Raw genomic sequence first — 17,096 nt, 5'->3', positions numbered from 1 at the left:
GTCGAGATTCAGAAGCCTCCTCGGAGCTCATGCGCCTGCTTCTTCTCCGCTCACCCGCCGTGCTTCAGTACGTATAGAAATCGCTCTGTTTGGACGGAGTGGCATCTTGGGGAAGTCTGGTTCAAGTTTTCAACAAGATACTTTTGGATCAAGCTGCCCAAACCCAATCAGGCTCTTAATGGTTTTTCTTCACCAATGGAATTTTGCCTTTCCCCCCTAAAATCTACTGAAATTTCTCATCTTATTAGAGTATCTTCAAGAGTCTCTTTAAAATTTACTCCCTATGTCTCCATATAGATATGTCTCCATGTAGAGAGTTTTTCTAATAATATTCACTTCTTAAATCACCTTCATCTTCAACAGATTCTTAATACCTCATTCCCTATATTTCTTTCTACTTGTCACCGATAGTGAACCCTACCATCATCTCTACATTTTGCACCATATCCCGCCTAGCCACTGAGACAGAATGTGTGACCAGAACCCGCTGTTGGACTTGCCGGCACGCACGAGAAACACGACAGAGCTTGAGCTCATTCCCCCATAGCAGCCACCATTTTCCTCCCTGAGCAAGAAGTCTCCCCTCCATGTCTGCTTCAGCTTCTGATAAGCATCCTCCTCCACCTCACTTTAGCTCCCTCTCTCGCTCTCTGTTCCCCTTTCTTCGGCTGCCTGCCACCACCATGCACTAATCGCCTTCTCGGCCGAGTCCCAACTCCCCATTTCCTCCCTCCTCTGCATCCTTTTGTACCCACCTGCACAAACACACTCAACCGTAGCACAAGCACATCACATTGGCACCCCAGATTTTCCCCTTTGCCTCAGCCGCTGCTGTTCACCACCCAGTCGAGCTTTCTCCTCCATCCCCTCCATCTCGAGCTGCCTCTCCTCCCTTTCACCCCCACCTGCAAGAAATCAGGATCCCACACAAGCTGCAGCACCAGACCGCCGCTCAGCCGCGCTTGGTAGCCGACCATCCCTATCACGACCCCTGTTCCTGGTTCGGATCCGGCCTTCCGCTACCTTCGCCTCCTTCTACGTCACCGGGCTAAGCCCCAACTCAGTCCCGAGCCTCTGTTGGCGAGCCACACCAAAGCTTGAGCTCGACGACAGCTTGAGCAGGGGGGAATCCAGTGGAGCTTGAGCTCGTGTCATGCAGGGGAGAAGGTTGGGAGGCTCAGCCTCACCGTGGAGCTCATATTTCGTCGGCGGACGATGGTCGATTTAACGGAGGCGAGCTTCAGTGAGGAGGGAGAAAGGAGGGATGAGGGAGGAAGCTGCGGTCGAGCGGGGGAGAACCCAGAGGAGGGCTGCTATTGGGCGGGCGGCCGAGCGCGGGACGACAGGTGGCAGAGGCAGGCGAGTGAACAGGTGGGGTCCAGGGGCGCTCGAGTTTTTTTTTGGAGCAAGGGGACACTCCCTAGAAATAGATAGTATGAGGGGTGATTTTGGAGCTTAGTAAATATTAGGAGTGATATTGAGGAGCTGTTGGAGATATGTTTTAAGATTAAAATCCCCATACTTAATTATAGGAAGTCATTTAGGAGATGTTTTGGAGATGCTCTTAGGGCCCTCTCAGGAAGGCGGCATTACAACGGTGCTCTTGTTTAAAGAATATACAAGTTACTCTGACAAGGTTATATGGATCACTATTGTTTCCTCTTGTCTTGGGAAATACTTCTCCATCTGGTCATAAATACGTGTCGTTTTGGTTAAGATACGGTTTTCAATGCATAGACTTGATCACTATTTTTTATTAAAATATATTTATAAAATTCATTGAATTTGTGATATTACGAAAATATTTTTCAAGTCAAATTTACACATATGATTTTAAGATTTTCAAACTAAATATTTTGAAAACTATTGTTAGCAAAGTTTTAAAAGTTTGATCAAAACTTTTATAAAACAACGTATATTTATAACTGGAGAGAGTATATATTTATGCCAAGTGCACTTGTGACTTCAATTTGGTCCTGCCCCACGCAGCGCTGGCTGCAAGGTGGTAACTTCAACACATTGCCGTGCTCCCGTCCTGCTGCTAAAACAAGCAGCCCAACAACACATTGCCAATTGCAAGAAACTGGCATATGTGGATTCTGTTAAGAGTGAAGCATATGCGGAGTTCAATGTCCTGATGACAGGTTTCCTCTGTTTTTGGTGCTCTTGCCCTTAACTTGTGGGGTCTATGAAGTTCAGTCTGAGTGGCCTTCACGTGGTGGCAAAGGCCAAAGCTCTCGACTTGTCAATGCGGCGGTTGATAATGATGCTATTGTGCCGTGAAATTCCAATCAAGTGGGTAATAAGAAGATAAAACAAGCAGCAATACATATATCTCTGAGTCTCAACCAAATCAAATAAGCACACGTGGAGCTAGCTCGATTTCGGAGCTCAAGACAAGACTAGCTTCATTATGTGGCAATGTGTGACGGATCCGATCCGAGTCCAACCACAACTCCGATTAGGTTCCTGCAATGCAATATATAAATCCGCTGTCCGACACCGATTCTTCTTCTTCTTCTTCTTCAGCGAGCAAGCGATCTATATAATGCCGGCCAGATGCCAGTCCCAGGGTATTCTTTCAGCAAATCTTGGGGGCTTGCTCAACTCAATTCAAGAGACGTGAGATCGATCGAGATGGCCGCCCGCTTCTTGCTCCACAAGCTCAAACTCTGCTCCACGAGACTCCTCGGCGCTCATGCCTCTGCCTCTCCTCCGCTCACCCGCCCTGCTTCGGTACGTATAAAGTCTCTGTTTCTCCTCTTCTCTCCTCTCGTTTCTTTTCTCTTCTTTTTTCTTTTCTTTTGTGAGTACATCAATAATTCATTGTCTTTTTTTCCTTTCTATTATTGAAACGATCCCATTGTTTTTCTCTCTAGTCTTAGTCTTGGGGAACGAGTACGGATTGGATTTCTCTCAACTTGACAATATGACTTCAATTTGGTCGCAGGCTGCAAGATACCTCAACACGTTGCCATGCTCCCGCGCTGCTGCTAAAACTTTTTCGTCCACCATGGATGAACTTCCTTGGAGAGCTCAAATGCCAGCTCAAAACCCTACAAGGGCAGCTCGCGAAGCTGAATGGGAAGCTGAGAAAACAAACTGGGAAGCTGAATGGGAGGCTGAAAGGCCAACTTGGGATACTGAATGGGAAGCTCAAAGGGCAGCTCGCGAAGCTGAATGGGAAGCTGAATGGGAACCCTTCGAGAGCTGAAATTTAATGGCACCTAGCAAGCAAGAAATTCTACTGCTTGTTTCCATATTTTTGGTTCCACCTCTATAACTATCCTTTTTATATTCGTTTTGTACTATGTATATTGATATATATAGATGTAGAGCACAGCATCAATTTGGGTGTAACCTTTGTATATTCTAATCTATCTAGTATTTCAATAATGGAACAATTTGCTAGGTACCATCGTAAAAATCATACAAATTAGAAAATATTATCTGTGTGAGGATGACATATGGACCATAAATCCGTATGTCATCCTCACAGCTGATGTTATTTTTCAATATAAACATTTTTGTTATGGTATCACCTAATTTTGTTTTCAATGAAATGTAAAGAAGGGGAAACTTTGAATCAGCAACATTGTCAAAGGAAAACCAGATTAGAGCAAAATGAACCCAGCTGGTTAGAGCAAGATTCTTGTCACCTTTGTTTTCCTTTGGGCCATTATTAGTTATATCAGCTAGGTTGACTGTTGGATAGTACATCAGCAAAGTTGGTTAGCTTGAAGCCTTGAATGACGATAAGACAAGCATAAAACAGTATGCAGTTGTATGCAGTCGTCTAATGAACATGCATACTGTTTCTATCGACCACACTTACAGGAAGAATGCATGAAATTTGGCAAAAGAAAGTCAAGCAACGATCTAAAGGTTAGTAAACCAATTGTTTCTTAAATCATGGGTATACTATATTGAAGAGTATGCCGCAAATTGTAGAGCCAGATATACTGCAAAAGGGAGTTAAATATACAAAATGAAAGAAACTACAAAAAAAACGATCACCAAAATGCTTGGAAGAAATTTAGTTGAAAAGAACACAGACAGCGCAAGGATCAGTAAAAGAACCTTGGACTGAAGTTTATATTTCAAATCAATAATCTCCTGCTGTGTGCATTGCTCAGGGGGATATGTCGTGTAACATCCTACTTTACAACTAAGCCTATTTATTTGAAAAAAATAGGAAATTTTGGCAGTATTTCCTCTATAGAGAGGTATAACTGACCAAAAGAAATATCACAGGCAGGCAGAAACAGATATAACCAGCATATATATAGAGTCCGCCACGACGCTACCAGCGTCATACCACAACATAAACAAAAACAAACGACGGACCATCAGACACACCACTTGTATACACCGGTTGAGCTATCGACATCGTGATAAGTTAGTGTGTGTAGCTACCGAGATCCATCCCCAAAATGCACGTCAACATCCAAACATACCTGTAAAGAAAATACGGGTGAGATTCGAAAATCTCAGCAAGTGAAAAGTACTTTAACAAAAAGCTATTTAGCCACAGTTGAATGTGCTAACAATTCTAAAAAAAAAACTAGTAATGAAACAGACCGCCAACACTAGGAAAAACAGTTATGACTAAGCAAGTCCAACGATAATATTAAACATTTTAATATTCGGTTGGTATAAGCCTTCAGAGCTGCATATATATCTATATACAAGCTAACTAAAGGAAATAAGATTTGATGTGAATAATTCATTGAATTTCACAAGAAGACATAACCATGCATATGATATGCTCTCCTCACCTTTACCCCTCCACGAGTAACGTAAGGGTCATGTACATGATATGCTCTCCTCACCCTTACCCCTCCTCGGGTAACGTAAGGGTGTGCACATGATATGCTCTCCTCACCCTTACCCCTCCTCGGGTAACGTAAGGGTGTGCACCGTATCCCTCCTCGGGTGACATACGGTACTGTACCGGTACGGTCGCGGCCAGAAGACGACGACAAATTTCCAATGCATGAGATGTATATGTATGACGTGCTTCAAGCATAACCAACATAACTTCCGGAATATGCTTGAGACTTCAAAAAAAACATTGCATACAACACTAATGAACAACTGCAGAATGGCATATCGTGCCTACTGCACTTCATAAATCAATCATCGAGTAAATTTCTGGAAACGTAAACAACATAGTACCCAGCTCAGAATCAGTCATTCAGATTAGATGAATGCACTGTAATTAAAGAATGTAGGCAACCCAATATTAGGTTAAAGCATAGTCATACAATACATTCACTTGCCTTTACCGATGATGAAGAAAATTCGATCAAGAACGCCCGAAAATAGTACCGCCTGTACAGGCATACTATTAGAACTAATATACATTTAAAACACATAAAATATGAAGCGTCAATTCTACGTCTGAAAACGTCGCGTATACGCCTACATTCCGAAAAACTGAACAGACAATTGTATCACATGAAATGATACACTATTTTCAATTCAGAGTCGAACTAAAATCTCACTAATTAGACTTCGCTCTGATGATCGAAATAAATACTTCGACTCGGATATCGTATCTTCGAATCAATAATGATTATCGAAACGAAACAGACTATTGATCACATGAAATAATACGACAGGAATTTGATTGATTTGATTTAGTCCAACCACAAACATCTAAGAATTACCGAGGAATCACCTTCGAAGGATTGACGACGAATCAGACGGAAATCCGAAATTTCCAACTTTTCCCCTTTTTCCCTTTTTTTTTTCTTTTCTCTTTTTCTTTTCTCTTCTCTTTTCTTTTCTTCCTGGCTTCCTTCTTCCTGCGCTGGCTTCTTCAGCCGGCGGACTGGTGCTTGCTTCTTCTCAGTGGCTGGCACAGAGTGAACACGACGGCGGTGCAGGCGCGCGACGTTCGTCAGCGGCGCTACGGCGTCGTGCTGGCGGGAGCGACGGCGGCCGGCGGCGCAGCACCCGGCGGCAGCAAGCGGTCAGCGTGGCGGACGGCAGCGCACGGCGCGACGGCGGCGCAGGCACGCGGCGAGCAGCGGCAGCGACGGCGCGCAGGCCGGCGACGCAGGCTGGGCTAGCCCGGCGGACGGCGAGCAGCTCACAGCAGCGACGGGCTCGGCGCGCGACACAGAGAGAGAGAGAGAGAGAGAGAATGCAAACGCGTGAAGAGTATCCAGTACTTATCCCCTTTTTTTTATTTTTTTTTATTTCAAAACAACGAACGGTCTAGATTGATTAGACTTGCTACGGGTCACAAAATGCCCGGAACGGACATATGAATAGCAAAACAGGTTCGTCTCGATGAGATGAACGCAACCACGGTCTCCGATCGGCCATACGAGCCACGGATCAAAAAGTCAAAAATTCGGTCAAATCTCTCTCTTTTTTCGTTTTCAAAAATTCAGTATTACATGTCGACTTTTACTGAGAGTTGTTGCTCAAGGCGAAGAACTTTTCTTGTAAATAGTTGATTTCCGCATTCTGCAATTAACCAAACTTTTGGTTTGAACTTTTGCCAACTTACAGATTTTAAACTATCAACTGTTAACTAAGCAAGAATGAATTGGTATCTCTCCAAAAAGTTCTCTTCATCTCAATCTAGAGCCTATCTCCCCTCTTCAGAATCCCAATCCCCTTCAAGCCATGGCATTTGGCGTCCTAATGCACAATGGTTATCCTGTCTGGTTGTGAACTACTAACGTCCACAATAACAACAGAGAACACCTTATGAATAAGAAAAAAATCATTGCAAATTAGTAGTACAATAGGCAGGTGATGGACCTGCATTGAAAAATCTGGTGCTGAACCAGTAACTGAAGAATGATCCCCACTGGCAGATCTTAATTGATTGATCTCATCCAATGGGTCTGGCAAAGCAGATGATAGACTCTTTCGCGGTGCCTTCGTTTTGGACAAGTGTAGAACTATCTTGTGAAGTGCTTAACTTCTGAAGTATACAGAACTAATTGGTGTTCCAATTAAAAAGCATGACTAATAACAGAAACATTAATGTAAAATATGTACAAATGCACGGTAGTTCAGTGATGAACTAATGACCACTTACATCGCGCTTGCCGCTGCTGCTGCAGCACCGCGCTGGCCACGGCTGAACCATGAGTGCGCCATTGAACACGCATCATCTTGATTATGCTTTGCTTGGTTCAGCTTTCATGAGCACACCACGATTACCATCAACGTTTGATGCGAAAAAAAATAAGGGTCAAATTTCAAGTAGCTTGACACTCACACTACTATGCTGATCTGTAATGCACCTTGTGCGTCCGTTTTCAGCCCGCAGCTCAGCTCCCGGCCCAGCCCATTTCTTCATCGCAGCCCGGCCCATCTCCCCCTCTCTCTCTCACTGATAGTCGGGCCCTGCTTGTCAGCATCGTCACCGTGCCCGCGCTCACGCTCGCACCCACGCCCGCAACCGCCGCACCGCGTCACTCGAATTCGTTGGCGCACGTCCAGCCCCCGTGCCCACGTTCCCCGCAATGGCACGCACGCCTCTGCGCTTTAAGTTGTGCCCGCAGCCCTTGTGCCTCCCCCACCCTGTACTCCCTCTCCAGTCCCCGAGCCACCATTGCCGTCGCCGAGCACTCCTGCGCCGCGTCCGAGCCCTCTCCGGTGCAACAGAGACCGTCATCAGCTTCGCCGAAGCACAGGGATCCCATTTCACCGCTTATCATCGCCGTTCTGCCGCCGCACTCGTCTTCTCGCCAAGCGTTGGTAAGTCACGCCACCACCTCGCCGTCGACAGGCCTAACCAATGCATCCCGCGACCAATTGACCGTCTCTCCGGCACTACAGAACCCTGTGGAAGCTTCCTCGCCCACCAATTTCACCCCTTCGTCGCCGTAGCCGAGATCCCGTCGAGCTCCGACCTCCGCTGCCGCTCTTCTCCGTCGCCAACCACCGTAGAGACCTCTCCGGCCGTCGAAATACCCTTGGCGAGACTCCCCGCCTGCATCTCGTTCGATTGCGCCTTATTCCGTCGCATTTGGTAGACCGTAGCTCGGTATTGCACTTTGCTGGCGATGCTCCAGCGAGACCGGAGGCGGCGCCGCCATCCTTATGTCGCCGCTGACTGTTAAACCTCCCCAACCGCCAAGAGCCGTTAGATCATCCATCAAAGGCCCAGATTAGATCGGCCAAACCCCATATCCCTTCGGTCTACCATGGACCAGTGGACTCAGCCCACAACGCCGGTCCACCGTCCCAGTCATCATATGGCTGACGTGGCACAATGAGGGAACGAGGAAGTGTAGCACTTTAGTATAATAGACTAGAAAATAGCACGTCTTTAGCGTGCCGTATGGCCCATCGCCATGAAAGGGGAGCAGATACTATCAACATAAACATTATGGAGAAAAGTATAGGGTATAGTTTCTAAATCTTTCTTTTTAGCTATCCCCATTGCTTTATCTACTGCTTTCTAGTCTTGTTGCCCACTGAACCGATAGCACCTCCTTGTCCCTCTTTTTCTGGTATATGCATGTCCTGTTCTGCACACATATCTTCATGAGTCTGCTTCTGAATTTCATCTTTATCACTTTCTTTGCACTCTCCAGTCTCCTTGTCCTCAGACAGTGTTATCCCTAGAGACACCTTTTTTTACAAACTGTTTAACATATTGTATAGGAACTTTCCATAGGAAATAAGTTTGTTCTATAGGATGTTGTGCCATTTTTGGAACATCAATTTCTAAACCTATTATTATACAACCATCCTATGTCAATACATTTATGAATGATGTGTCACACCCGTGTTCTCCTAGAAAATAAAAAAAAAATCCCTCTCTCTCCCCGTGACCCGGGGTAGCTCACTGCTCCGCGCCGCGTCGCTCGTCCCGTCACTGCCCTCTGCTCTGCGCCGCACCGCCCGTCCCGTCGCCGCGGGTCACAGCCAACCTCGCGTCCCGCGCCTCGCCTCGCCTCGCGCCCCGCGTCGCTCCCTCAAGCCCCGAGCCTCTCCTCACGTCTCGCTCCGCCATCGTGCCCTTGCCGGAAGAAATTATTGAACAATGTTTCTACTCTGAATCATTTTTTAGGTTTCAGATACTTATTGAACAATCATTGCAATATGATCAAAAGAGAGACAACATCATTTCTCCTACATTTTGCTAAATTGTTACAGACTATTTTAATGAAGGTTCCTGAATACCGTGCAAACAAGGGTGTAGTGTAGGCAAACCTTAGAGAGAGACGCTCAATATATAAGTGCAAGATAATATATTTTACCCGTAGAAAGGCATGGACATTAAACTGGTGACACAGATATTCCAGATGCCTCCCAATCCTAGTGCAACATTGGTACCAAAATTCTTGAGATGCAATACTTTCATGGATTTCAAGTAAGACCCTCTATAAAATATCATGAGCTCTGTTTTGAACTATAATGGAAAGCACTAACCAGAGTAATGCACAAAATTGCTACATCCTGTAGGCTTTCACGACATATAATCCTTGATGCGATTGATGCAATAATTGAACACCTACAATTTTTAACTCTCATAAGTAACCTTCCCAAATCGATCTCACAAATATTGGACATAGCTGGAAGGCCTCAAATTGTTGGGCTTTGTATGCAATGAGTTTTTTCAGTATCAACTCATCTATCAAGTCAATCTATCTCACACCAAAAAATGGTGACAAATTCATTTATCAGTCCATCTATCTGACTGAATATGCAAGGAGTAGGCACAGATTCAACAGGAAAAGCAAAAATTGGTACTAAACATTTACATGGTGAGCTAGCAAGTGCTATGTAACATTATTCAGAAATCGACGCACTGTATAACCCTGTTTAACACATTTAAACTTCTGTTTGTCTATTCATTGGGAAACATAGTTCAAGATATTCAGGGTGTATAGCTCAGTGGTTAGTGTCTTTGCTAAGCAGTTAAACTGATACTGCAGCCGGTTGTATGACAAGCACCTAAGAGAGCACAACTTGTGTAGACTTTTTTTCCCATAATCTCCTTTAACTGCAACCTAACCTAAAATTTTTCCCTTGATTAATATAACAGGAAGTTCTAGTGCCAGTTTCATAGCAGTTCAGAAGTGCACAGTTAACCAATCAATAATCGTGTTGCCAGGTCTATTGGCATTCATCCCAACTTATATGCTTCAATCAGGTTAATTATGCAGGCTTCATGCCTTTCTGCTTTTACCTTTTACTTGTGAACACAATTATGCCCCGAAGTGCACTAAATTCAGGCTACTCAGGTTCTATCACTTAAGCTCCTTAAAAACACAAATGACCAACATAGAGCATGCACCATGACAGAATGCGCAAACACTCACCCATCTGAGGTCGCGGCAAGCAGTGTTCATTGGCTCCGAGTGCAATCACCCTCCAAATGAAGCCTTCCTCAGTACATCTACAGTGTTCAGCACCAGCTTCGGCTGCATATCAACAACAGAATCACCAACACAATATGTCGAGTTATCAACTCATTTCTCGTAAAACATCACAAACCCGACCAAACCAGCACCAAATCTACCTGGAAGAAAACCTCCTCGGCCACACCCGACAGAACATCAAGCAACAGGCACGGTCAGTCAGTGGCCGAATTGGCCAGTGACCGTGACAATCTTCCGGTTCTATTCATCTCCCTCACCGCCTCCTTCCTCCACCCCTCCTGCATCCTGAGCACCTCCTTGGCCACCCGCAGAGCCCCCATTCCCTCCTGCATGTACGCACTCTCCTAGCAGTTGGCCACCTCCCCTCAACAATGCGGAAAGTGGCGTCGTCCTGGCGGGCCGAGGCGAGTATGACCCTCTCGCCTAGAGTGCTGGCACGGAGGTGGTAAAGAACAGAGGCGAACAGAGAAGATGAACGTGGCTGCTTTTTAATCGATGGCGGTGGGATGGGGTGTCGCACGATGGTGGACGATACAGGGATTACATACAAGAGAAGAAAGGCGCCGATCGACGCCTGGATGGATCTCCACTGCGCGCCGGCGAGGGGATGAAGGAATGAGGAGAGGTGGGCCAGGATGTACATCGGGAAGACCGCAGATGGATCCCGTGCATGGGGTTCCCACCCGCCACTTCCTCCGGATCGAGCGTCAAGGCCGTCCGTGGCCGAGCGATGTCACCTCGTGCTCTCCTGGAATGGGGCGGCGAGGAAGCGCCGGAGTCCGGCAGCGCCTATGTCAGGGGAGGCGCGTGCTGCGAGGGCGCGTGGAGCGGAGGCACTGGCGGTGAGGGCTCGTGGAGCTGAGGCTGCGGTGGCGACGAGAGCGCGCGTAGGAGACGGCAGAGCGGGGAGGCGGGAGGCGGCGCGGACGCAGAGACGCCGCTGATCTAGGGTGCTAAGAGGCGAGGAACCGTGGCGGCGGCGACGAATGGGACGAGAGGAGAAGAGGGGCTGCTGGGCAGCACGGAGACCGGGACCCCGACGGCGGCTTCTGCTCCTGCTGTGATCAGGGCCGTCCCTGCGGCAGGGCGGGCGGGGAGACCGTCCCGGCCCCCCGAAATCTAGAGCCCAAACAGGTATCCATATCAATCTAGTCTAAGTCTATAAGCTGCACAATTTGTTAGCAAGTAACAACTAAACCAAATGAAACATCTAAATCTGTAAATAGCTGAAGGTCTAACGTTACATTACTTAGTAATCTAACCTAACCAAACCATGAATGATATATCCTTTCCAAAATAACAAAGTATGTGTGCAACCTTGATCGTGCGATACTGTAGTTATACTATCGTGGATCCTAGTCAAACCGATCATAATTCCTAATAGCAACAACATCAAGATCTTTGCATGTTCCCCTCCCCTCCCCTTGACCTCTCTGTATCTCCGTCCAAAATAGTGTGTCTTCATTAGCTCATCTGATCCTCCTCCTCCCAAATCTCAAGATCAATCGTCCAAAATTGACGAAAGACTAATCCCTAACCTCGATCGTGGTATGTCATTGCTCGCATGTTCCCCTTCCCTCTTCTCATCTTGATCGCCAGCGGGCATGGTAACTATGGTAATCCCCAGCCAGATGATTTTGTTTATTTAATTTAATTATTTTATAGCTTTACACTAGTTGTCAATTATTGATGACTTTTTTATTTCAATTTTCAGAACTATTTATACTCAATTATCACTATGTGATAACAAAGACATCTAGAAAGCATGTATCTAGTAGGGAAAAAGGAAAGAAAAAAAAAGAAACGAGATGATAGTCACATAAAAGAGACATTGACAATTTTTTTAATGCTCAGAATATTATATTTGTAATTAATATATAAATATTTTAATATTTATGTTCAATGATCCCCTATTTTAATTTTGCTTCGGACCATCGAAATCTCAGGATCAGCCTTGGTTGTGATTCTTCCCGGCTGGAATCGAGGAGATGAGGGGTGACGCTAGGAGCAGCGATGGTAGGTGCATAAGAGGACAACAACGTCGAGAAGCAGATGGGATGGCGAAGGGGATGACGTAACGACAACGGATGCAGAAGGGGACAACAGCGCCGAGAATTAACGAATGAGTGAGGGAGCAGCCAAAGAGGTTCCTCGAACTCTCACCAAAGGGACGCTGCAGCACCACATATCGGAAGGCCTTAAAACGCCGGGGCTTCCATTAGACGGTGCAAAATGGATGTGCTGGCGTGGAGCCCCTCATGAGATGAGAACGTGACCACGTTTAGATTGAAGAGATAGCGAAACGAACGAGGGAGCGGCCAGAAGAGGTTCCTCAAACTCTCACAAAAGAGACGCTGCAACACCACATATCGAAAGGCCCTAAAACGCCGGTGCTTCCATCTGACGGTGTAGAACGGATGTGCTGGCGTGGAGCCCCTCATGGGATGAGAATGCGACCGCGTTTTGATTGAAGAGATACGCAGATAGATACGGCACGGCAGCTTAATTAGCTAGGTGATGTAATACATTAATCAAGCACGCACGTACTGATGTACCAGTAATTAACAAGCCTCCGTGAACAATCTTGAGGTACATACACACGATGCATGCATGCATATAGGATCGGAGTAGATAATAGATGCATGTTCCAAGCCCAAACGATGCAATCCTAGCTGGAGTAGGTACGATTACGAAGCAGGTCGTAATCAACCAGTCATGATCTGCTCGCTCACCACACTAATGCATGCATGCATGCATACTTATATAATATAATGTAGCAGCTGCATACGTGCGTCAAATTAACAAGAAAAACTAATACTAATTAACAACACTGGATCGCTCGACCTCGACACGTACGTGCGGCGCCCGGTGCCTGGATGAATATAGTGCTGATCGAGGGGCAGCTAGCTTGAGCGAGCAATCGTTGGTACAGAGCTTCTCCAATATAATCTCGATCCATGACGACTTGGATCGATCAGACGTTCTCCGTGGACGAGGTGGAGGAAGGCAGCAGGAGAGGCTGCGTCACGGACGACGCCTGCTTGGTGCTCCGGATGCCGACGACAGAGGCGGAGTCGCGCTCGCCGGAGGCCGCAGCGGCGTCCTTGACGAGGCGCGCCCTCTCTTGGTTCTTGCCCCAGAGCACCAGGTAGAGGCCGATGATGATGAACACGGCGCCGATGATCCCCCCGAGGTAGAACTTCTCGCCGAGGGTGAGGGAGGCCATGATGGCGACGACGAGCGTCTGGACGGGTTGGTACACCGCCACGAACACCGGGCCCCCGCGGTCGATGCACCAGATCTGCACCGCGAACGCCACGCCCGACGCGATGAAACCCTGCAAATTAAAGGCCATCATTGATTTGTACAGCCTTGCCTTTTCATCGATTTCATTGTTGCACCACTCAGCTAGCTAGCTAGCTTAATTGTTTTACTTTCTGCATCAGAAATAATCAATGAGGATTACTTACGGCGTAGAGGATGGTGAAGAGCTCGGAGCCGGAGTGGAATCTCCATGCGTCGGCGTCCCTCTCCATGAAGGCGGCGATGATGAGGAACTGGATGACGCCGAAGAAGCAGGTGTAGGAGGTGACGGAGAGGCGCGCCGGGTACTTCTTCAGCACGGGCGCCTGCAGCACCAGCCACCCCGACCACGACAGGCAGTGCCCGATCAGGTACACGCAACCCAGCGTCCAGTTCTTGTCGTCCTTGCCCAGCTCAGGGCCGGCCATGAGCTTGTCGCCGCCGGCCCCGAAGATGGTGGGGCCCTTGTAGAGCGTGATGACCGAGGCCCCCGCGACGCACGCCAGCGTGCCCGCCACCTTGGCCACGCCGTCGCGCCGGTCAAGGCGGACCTTCTCGATCCTGCATATATATTAATGCATGCATGCATGCATGTCAGATCCAATATAGAGTCGTTTCTATTATTAATTGATCAATTCGTCCACGTACGCATGCTATGTATATATAGCAAGCACTACCTACCTGAGCGCGGCAGCCATGGCGAAGGTGATGGCCGGGACGGAGTTCTGGATGGCAGAGGCGAATGTGGGCGACGTGTTGTCCAGGCCCAGGAGGTAGAACCCTTGGTTCGCCGTTATCCTAATTAATTATTGCCATATATTAATCATCATAATTAATTAGCTAGGATTATTTAAGGCTAGCTAGTTATAGATTAGCTACTGGATCGATCATGCATGCATGTCTCTAGCTAGGCTAGCTTACCCACAGAGGGCGAGGAGGAAGAACTGGATGACGAAATTGAGAGTCAGCTGGGGCCTGTCCTTCCTGCAGCAGGGAATTAAGGGATCCGGATTATATATAATCATTCATCTTGCATGCAGCTCATGATCATTGCCGATCAATAATAATCGGTCGATCGGTTGGTTGGTTGGTGAGCAAAGAGGAAATACGGTACGTACTTCTCGAGGAAGTAGGCGAAGGGGACGAGCAGGCAGAGCGCGATGATGTTTCGGTAGACGGGGAAGACGAGCTTGCTGATGCCCATATTGAGCGCCAGCCGCGACACCACGTGGAAGCCCGCGTAGCCGAACTGCAGCGCCAGCATCGCCACATGCAGCTGCGCCTTCTCCGGCATGCCGCACACCCGCCGCCCCTCCATCGCATCCGCCATTGCTTTGCTTTGCTTTGCTTTGCAGCCGCCGGTCAATCGACAAGACGATAGATGGAAGAAGCTGAGGCGGCCGGCTAGCTAGCAGTGGGGATCGGATCATCGGAGTGAGCGAGCGAGGGGGTCTCTATATAAGGGCAGGGCAGGGCAGGGCAGAGGCGGAGCTGGGGAGGCGGCCCCGATCGATCGAGGGTAGTGAATTCATCAGTGAGCCCCGATCTCTGCATGCGATCGGGAACGTGGCACTCCAACTGTCACTGTTTTTCTCCTTGTCGTACGCCCACTCCACTTCCTCCCTTTTGCCGGACAAGCTTAATTTATTACTCAACAAATTAAAGTTACCGGGCATGCACTCGAGTTGTTCACCCTAACTTTACCACTAGCTACTCCGCAAGATTAGCGTGGCGGGGGCAGTGGTCACGGATCCCAAGACGAAAGGAGGAGGGCAGCTCGTCTGCGCAGCGTTGTGAGAAGAGAGAGAAAGGGGGTACGACTTGTTTGGATGTGGAAGAAAGTAGCCGAACCATCCTTGGATTTGAATCCAACGATCTAGAGTGTTGACTGAAATGGTTTCTATTTCCAGTCGCCTAGGCATGAGTCACTACTTGTAAGACCAATTTGAGGATGATGTAGGTATATTCCCCTAACAACTTTCTTTACCATATAGTGCACTCATATAATGGTGATAACCATCTTTTCAACTTTCTCGGGGCAGTCAAGGAAACCAATGCTTCCTAGGCCACTGATGTGCCATTGCTAATTGCCGGCCTCCCACAACCGGTCCGACTGCCGCCTTGGCCTCCCTCTAAGTCCGAGGGTATGGTGAACCCTGGGCAATAAACTCTATCCCGATCCTGATCCCTAACCCTAAAACCTCACCGCAGATGGAGAAGAAGGGAGGGTCCGCCGGAGCACAAATCATGGAGCAAAGAAACACTCGGTTGAGATTTTAGCAAACTCGTTTGTACCTTATTGGTATATTAACCCAGACAAACATAAAAAGAGTAGTCAGTTTGAGGTTTAGCAGATGGTTAATTAGACGGGATGGATGAAAGCAGACACTCGCTAATCAATTTAGTGCAGCATGCATACAGATGTGAATTATTGAAGCTAGCGACAGAGTATCGGTATATGTTGATTGGCGATTGCGTGGTTTCAGTAGTGTGGCGTCGCTTTTGCAAGAGGTGAATAGACAGCAGCTGCCTTTCCCTTTGCTAGTGGACTGGTTTGTTTGATGGCATCTCCATCGATCCATCCATATATCGTTTGGCGCCACTCCACTAACCGTGTGCAGATACAGATACAGATTGATTGATAGAAAGAAAGCGATCGAGGATGGAACGAAAGCAGTCGCGGAATAATGGAAAAGCAATTAGATCTGCCTTAGGCTAGGCATTACATCTGCCTTGGTTAATTTGTTGCTAATTTTATTTAGGATGCATGCGTGCTCACATAACTGATACGTCACTGTCGAATGCAGGTTGGGGCGCCGCGCCTGCCTGTGATTGTTGTGTAACACCTTTAACCTGGTTGCAGTACGTACCAAGCATTTGTGCATTCATATACACATTTTAAGAGAGATATATGGATTATTGATATCTGCATATATATATATATGTGTGTGTGTGTGGTTTTAATTATCTCCTGTTTGAATTAGTGTTTTGGAATTATCAAGACGGATGCATGTATGATCTGCATGCTGTTGCAATCCATGAACATGCATGCTGAACACTTCAAGTATGCATTGCTATTTTCCAACAGATCCAGTGACGGATATATATCTGAAAGTGCTGGAGCAAGCTCTAATATGAGTAGTTGAGTTTGGTCAAGACGTGTACATGCTGTTGTAGTCCAAGAACAGGCAAAGCTAGCTGCAGCTCTGAATTATTATCATAGAATTTGTTAGAGAGCTATATATATGAAATTGAAGCTGCCGCCCCAAAATAGTTTTCTTGCATACGTCTGCATAAATATATAGCTGGAAGAGAGCGCTTAATAATTAACTTTTCATATATATATCAAAAGTGAAAGAATTGATTGTCACCTTATTATGTGTGTTAAAGGCTAAAACGATATTAAAAAGGGACGGAGGGAGTAATATC

General features: G+C 47.0%; 1 protein-coding gene and 1 long non-coding RNA gene across 6 annotated transcripts; both read right to left on the bottom strand.

The window, feature by feature from the left end:
• Positions 1-6,410: 6,410 nt before the first annotated feature.
• LOC133894888 (uncharacterized) lies at positions 6,411-11,468 on the bottom strand. 5 transcript variants are annotated; one of them, XR_009905543.1, is made up of 5 exons: positions 10,505-11,468; positions 10,305-10,406; positions 7,064-7,164; positions 6,781-6,961; positions 6,411-6,480 (listed from the first exon to the last, which is right to left on the bottom strand). It is a non-coding gene; the product is annotated as an uncharacterized LOC133894888 (long non-coding RNA). The 5 variants fall into 5 exon arrangements; XR_009905541.1 differs by lacking the exon at positions 6,411-6,480 and adding an exon at positions 6,602-6,694; XR_009905539.1 differs by lacking the exon at positions 6,411-6,480 and having other exon boundaries at positions 6,769-6,961.
• Positions 11,469-12,992: 1,524 nt separating this feature from the next.
• On the bottom strand, positions 12,993-15,275 carry LOC133896497 (protein WALLS ARE THIN 1-like). The gene is made up of 5 exons (XM_062337127.1): positions 14,786-15,275; positions 14,589-14,651; positions 14,349-14,465; positions 13,835-14,228; positions 12,993-13,701 (listed from the first exon to the last, which is right to left on the bottom strand). The coding sequence occupies exons 1-5, from the start codon at positions 14,995-14,997 to the stop codon at positions 13,339-13,341; spliced, it is 1,149 nt and encodes a 382-aa protein (XP_062193111.1). The 5' UTR covers positions 14,998-15,275; the 3' UTR covers positions 12,993-13,338.
• Positions 15,276-17,096: the final 1,821 nt, after the last annotated feature.

Source organism: Phragmites australis, chromosome 16 (genome assembly GCF_958298935.1).
Source record: "Phragmites australis chromosome 16, lpPhrAust1.1, whole genome shotgun sequence".
Classification (NCBI taxonomy): domain Eukaryota; kingdom Viridiplantae; phylum Streptophyta; class Magnoliopsida; order Poales; family Poaceae; genus Phragmites; species Phragmites australis.
The sequence above is the reverse complement of the archived record's forward strand: the minus strand, read 5'-3'. Positions and strand labels throughout refer to the sequence as shown.

Excerpts from the sequence above, each read along its gene's own strand:
- LOC133896497 (XM_062337127.1), bottom strand. The coding sequence starts at position 14,997 with ATGGCGGATGCGATGGAGGGGCGGCGGGTGTGCGGCATGCCGGAGAAG. Across the intron at positions 14,466-14,588 it reads TTCCTCCTCGCCCTCTGTGG|GATAACGGCGAACCAAGGGT; the intron begins GTAAGCTAGCCT and ends ATAATTAATTAG. Across the intron at positions 14,229-14,348 it reads GCCATGGCTGCCGCGCTCAG|GATCGAGAAGGTCCGCCTTG; the intron begins GTAGGTAGTGCT and ends ATATATATGCAG.